The sequence below is a fragment of the Helianthus annuus genome, chromosome 6 (assembly GCF_002127325.2).
Source record: "Helianthus annuus cultivar XRQ/B chromosome 6, HanXRQr2.0-SUNRISE, whole genome shotgun sequence".
In the NCBI taxonomy this organism is placed as follows: Eukaryota; Viridiplantae; Streptophyta; class Magnoliopsida; order Asterales; family Asteraceae; genus Helianthus; species Helianthus annuus.
Genome location: NC_035438.2, coordinates 40,590,666 through 40,596,803, shown reverse-complemented (window position 1 = coordinate 40,596,803; position 6,138 = coordinate 40,590,666). Strand labels below are relative to the sequence as shown.

General features: G+C 41.0%; 1 protein-coding gene across 1 annotated transcript; it reads left to right on the top strand.

Moving 5' to 3' along the window:
• Positions 1–634: 634 nt before the first annotated feature.
• On the top strand, positions 635–2,326 carry LOC118479550. The gene has a single exon (XM_035974117.1). It carries the CDS (start codon positions 635–637, stop codon positions 2,324–2,326), a length of 1,692 nt encoding a protein of 563 aa, XP_035830010.1.
• The last annotated feature ends 3,812 nt before the right edge of the window (positions 2,327–6,138 follow it).

Genomic DNA, 6,138 nt, shown 5'->3' with positions numbered 1-6,138 from the left:
AACTCATGGCAGATTCCATCTTATGCCATGCAGGCCATTACCAATAGCATCCAATTCCATAGCCGCGAGGATGAGGACGCCCCGGCCCACATTAACCGGTTCTCCCGTATCCTAGCCACCTTTAGCCTTCACGGTGCACCCAATGATGCCACCTACTTACAGCTTTTCCCGTTTTCACTAGCTGGCCGTGCGGCTACCTGGTTGGACTCTCAACCAACCGGTACCTTCACCACATGGGCGGGGCTTCATCAAGCCTTTTTGAATAAATATTTCCCGCCCGCTAAAGCCTCACGTCTTAGAGACCAAATCCACTCTTTTCGCATGGAGCCCGACGAGCCTTACTACCTTGCTTGGGAGCGATTCCAAAACCTGTGTGCTCGTTGCTCCCAGCATGGTCTTTCTGATTGGGCGTTATGTGAGAAATTTTATAACGGTCTCACCCAAGAGACTTGTGATAGGTTCGATACTAATGCAGGGGGGGCATATGATGGGTATTCTTACAGTTGCTGAATGTTTAGAGCGTTTTGAGGCATTTGCTCGGTCTCAATCCCAATCACGATCCGATCAGCGGTATCAAAGTGGTAATTCTAATACCACTACTAGTGCACCCGCCCGTGGGGTGAACCATGTCACCATGGATCCTAGTTTAGCCGCTGTGTTGGAAAACATGTCTAGGGAACTTAAGGAAATTAAGGCTAAGGTAGACAAATGTGAGTATTGTCGAGGGGGTCACGACACGAGTGCGTGTCCACTGCTAGTAGGTGAGGAGCAAGTCGATTTTGTAGGAGGGGGTCAAGGTAGAGGTCAACCTAGTGGGTTTGGTAATAATAACTTTGGTTCGGGTTGGCGTAATAATAATAATAATTTTGCTTCTAACAACAATTTTCGCTCAAACGGACCCCCTGGTTTTCAAATAGCTCAAAATCCAAATAGGGGTTTAGGTTCACTCTTTGGTGGGGGTTCAAATGGGCAGGTTAATGATGGGGGGTCAAATAATCAAGGTCAAATAGGTCAAGGTCCAAGTTTGGATTTAGGGGGAAGTCTAGAAAGGATGGAGGCTATGATGAGCCAGCTAGTTGTTAGGGACCAAACCACCCAAAAGAAACTTAGCGAACATGACCTTATGCTTAAGAATCACCAAGCTGCTTTTCAAGACCTTCAAAGGGTTGTAGGTGATATGTCTAGAAAGTTAGAGGAGAGATTACCCGGTCAGTTTGCGGGTAACACCCAACCTAACCCGAATGCTCATGTAAAGGCCATTACCACTCGTAGTGGCAAAATAGTAGGGGACCCTAGCGTTGAAGAGAGAGTAGTCGATGAGGATGGGGATATTGTAGATGAAGAGATAGAGATGGAGGCTCCCGGCAAAGTGCAATCGAGGCTGCGCCCAGCAAGTACCGCACGACCCGAGGAGTCTCAAGGTGAGAAAAGAGTAGAGAAACCTCCCGTGGATGTTAGGCCTTCACCTTTAGTGAACCATGCGTATGTCCCGTTCCCTTCCCGTCTTAAGAATCAAAAATACTCGAGGGAATACGGGCAATTCTTAGACATCTTCAAGCAATTGAAGATTAATCTTCCTTTTATCGAGGCACTCCAGTCCATGCCTAAATACGCGAAATTTTTAAAGGACCTTCTTAGGAATAAGGAGAAGTTAGGGGAGTTGTCGAATATTCTATTGCATGGAGGATGTTCGGCCGTTGTCTCAAATCAGCTTCCTGAGAAGCTTACCGATCCTGGTGTTTTCACAATTCCTTGTCTATTCGGTAGTAACACTAATACTAGAGCTTTAGCCGACCTAGGTGCTAGCATCAATTTGATGCCATTTTCTCTCTACGAAAAGCTAGACTTAGGCGAGCTTTCACCCACCCGAATGACATTATCCTTAGCTGATAGATCCGTGAAACACCCTAGGGGCATAGTCGAGAATTTGCTTGTTAAGGTGGACAAGTTCGTTTTTCCGGCTGACTTCGTCATTCTCGACATGGAAGCCGATGAAAACGTACCGTTAATCTTAGGACGCCCGTTCTTGAATACCGCTAAAGCTCTCATAGATGTCTTTTTAGGCACCATCACACTTAGAGCGGGCGAGGAATCGGTAGTTTTTAAGGTTATGAATTCGAGAGGGTCAAGTGATAGGGTGCAGGCGGTATCGTTAGTGGGTAAGAGTGAGAAGGATGAGAGAGGTGAAGAGAAGGTGATGAGTGGTCCGAGTCTAGAAAAAGTAATAGAACTCAAGTGTGGGGACCCACCTGATAGGAGAGTAGAGGAATTAGAAGCGAGAATGGTGCGTTTAGAATCTAAGCTAGAGATACTAAGTAAAGCTTAGTTTGGGGAGAGATTTCGATATGACGAGTCTAGATTCAAACCGCAAGATGAGGAGTTGAGAGGTTGTGAGAGTGATAAGGGTGTTTGGATTGATTTGGGCAACAAGTATAATGGTGCTACAACCCGTGAGTGTATGTTTGGAGGTGAGCTGCATCTCTATGATCCTCCATAAGTATGTGAAAAGTTGAAATCCCAAGTGTATATTTTGTACCGTTTGTATTTTCATTTATTTTTCGTATTATTTTCGGTAGCTAACAGTTGTTTTTCGTAGTTTTTCGGGTCCTTGTTTGTATTTTGAGTCATTTGCAGGAGTACACTACCGAGGATTTGCAGAAATTTGCGAGGAGAATAAGGTTCCAAGTAAGTTTTCAGTCGTAGAAAAAGAAACAAAAATTCGGTGGGTTTTTGGATGGTTTGGGTAAAATCAAAATTGTTTTTAAGGCATGAAAAGGATATTTGGGGTAAACGGTTAAAAAAATGAAAACAAAATTTTTTGGAAATTAATACGTGGTAGCGGGCCGCCACCATTTATTGAACTTTCTGGCCACCGGCCAGAAGCTATAGCTGAAACCCCACTTCAATAAAAAAAATTTTCGGAAAATAATTACGCATTGGCGGGCCGCCACCCACCACATAATCTTATCGGCGGCCGCCAGCACGTTACAGTTGTTTTCAGAAATTTACAAGGCGGTGGCGGGCCGCCACCAACCACCTGAAAGTCTACCGGCCCGCCATAAAGCCCAGCTGCCACTTTAATTTCTTAAAACCCAACAAAAACTATATACCTTCTCCCGTAACCCAACGAAAGCCCACTGCTCTCCCATCCCTGAAACATTTACCCGGTACCCCCCTTTTCTCCCATCCCTACCGTAACCCTCTTCCTCAACCTCCTCCAATCCGCCGTCAACCACCGCCGCTAACCCCTCACACCATCTCCTACCCTTCTCACCGGAAACCTATACCTCCCTCACTCACCACGATAACCCTCCTCCCTCAACCTCACCACACTTCTACCGCTCCCCACTCCTTTCCCTTCCTCACCACCCACCGCCGGCCACCCTCTTTCACCGCACCACCTCCTCGCCGCCGTACACAGCCGCCAATCCTCAACCTCACCACTGTTTATCCGCCGATCTCACCTTCCCCTCACCGAACCCCACTTTTACCTCCCCCTTCTGCACCGTGTTCCCTCACCATCCAATCGCCGCTAGCCACCCACCTTCCCTCCACCATCTCAAAAGTCCGATTTCGACCATCACCGTCATATTTCACCACGAAGTCGGACTTCACTTGGGGATTCAAGCTCAACCGAAATTACTTCTTATTGTTCTTGTTTTCTCTCAAATCCAAGGTATGTCTCCTGTAAATTTTGTATTTTGAATTGTATATTTTAGTTTTAATTAGACTAGTAATACATTTTAGGGTTAGTTGTCGTGTTTAGTTTAGGGTTTAGTTTGTGTATTGGTGTATTAAGGTTGTAGTTTGGGTGTGATTTGGGTATTTCGGCTGTTGTAACATTCCTATTTTTATATAAGAATTATAAAGTTTGGTTAAATTTATTAACCACTAGTAAATAGTAACTAGTTTATTTTTAATATAGATATTCAACCCAAATAGTTTTAAACACTATTTTATATATAGTTGGTTGAAATATTATTCTAATAAATTGGCCTGTATATAGGTGACCTTTTTAAATAAAATAAAAGTATATAAAAACTTATATTATTTGGGTAGATTACGGATAAGTCGACTGTTAGAAATATGAAGCACCTAGACAAGCTTAGTGACCGTCTAATAATTAAATAAAAATACACTATAATTGAAGCTACTTTGTTTTTAATGAAACTTAGTTCAAAATGTAGACACAAATATTCTTGTTCTAATGACATATTCATTGTCGTATAAAACATCATATTTTAAAAGTTATAAACACCAAATAAGCAAAGCAGTTAAATTAATTATAATATATATAATAATATTATTTAAATTGTGTATATGTATACGTGTGACATATATCATAATAAAATAATAAATATAATAATATCTAATAACTAGATTTACATTGAATTTAAATTCAATGATACGTGGCCTTTTTTAAAATATGCAAGTACAACAAATTTCAATTTAATAAAATGATGAATGATACGTGGCTCTATTTGATCAATTAGAAAATACATACAACTTGAGAAGTAAGCTATCAAACCAAATATATATAGAGCACATAGCACACAAACTGAATTCTGTTCATATGTTCCTTTCTCTCGATCTCTCTCTCCTTCTAAAATTATAATTCTTTTCCTTTCATTATTCCAATAATAATAATAAAGTCATGTCCCGTTTTAAGTATTGTAACTCCCGATCACCGCTACCCTTTCCGATTGATCTGAGTCCCATAACGCATGTCAAGGCTCTGCCCGACTAAGTTCGTTTGGATTCTATCTCGGGACTTCGGGACAAGGTTGAATTAGGGGTACTATACTTAACACGAGTGCATTATATTTTTAATAGCCCAAAAGTTATACCCAAAATTTATACCAGGAGATTTCCTAGCTAAACACTAAAGTTATACAGTGGGTCCATTCTGTTTTTCTCACCGTTTTATTCTCTTTTTGTGATTTACCCAAAACTATTATTATTTTATTTCGTAAACAACTCTTATCAAAAGTCATATCTATTATTTCTACCCAATAGGAAACCCTAGTTGAGACACCCAAGTAATCCTGCACAACTCTTAAAATTTTCATAACAATCAGAATCAGGATCAGGGCCCCTAAAACTCAGGGGGGGCAATTCCCATTCGATATTATCTTCAAAAATATGTTGTCAAATTTGAATTTAGTCGTACAGTCGACTCAGCAAGCCTACCCCTAAACGTGTCCACCCTAGGCTAGAAAATAGACCCGTCGCGCCACGCGACGGGTGCACATGTTCTTGTCGTGACACGCGAGAGGGACGATTTTCCAGCTATAAAGAGAGGGCAGTGGGACTTGCAATTGTGCGTTGGTTCGACAATCAAATTCAAATTATACTCCGAGTTATAGTAGAAACAGTCTCCAAATCACTAATCAGTATAGCGGGGTGCTGCTACGATGCCGGGTAATAACTCGATCGCTATTACGATTCATTTTCTGACCGATCAATATATCCAATGGATGTTTAAGTGCCGCCCACCTTAGGGTTATACTTTGTCGTTCGTCGTTAATTCGATGAATGTTTAAGTATCGCACTTTGTCGTTCATTGTGAGAATTTGATCTCGTGAGTTATCGTAAATGCTGTATTAGTTATTTACCTAGTTTCGTGTGCATCATTTCTTATATTAGGTATTAGGCTTACAAGTAGACAAATCTTTACCCCATACACTTACAATCAAAGTAGATGCTAATTCTCAGAAAGATCTGAATCATGAAGCTTGTTAATTCAAATACTGCATGCTTATAATGTGAGTCATTCTTCTTTTTATCAACTGTTTTACAATACTCCAAATTATTTTCAGAATTATAAATTACAGTGATTAAGTTTATGTAATCACCAAATTACAGCCAGTATGTGGGGTATTGTGCACATTACTACTGTTTTAATCACATTAGGTGGGCGAACCTAAAAATAAGTGATATACGTCATTCATTGGGGTAGCCAATGGTGATATGACCACAGTCACAGATCCGGTCGAGTGACAAATACTGTGGGTAGTTGGTAGATATCTGAAACATATGTAAAAACTCTTAATACTGTAAATTATAATAAAAGAGTCATTTTAGTAAACTGAATGATTCACTCAGTATTTCCCGCTGACAAAACCTTTTTAAAACGCG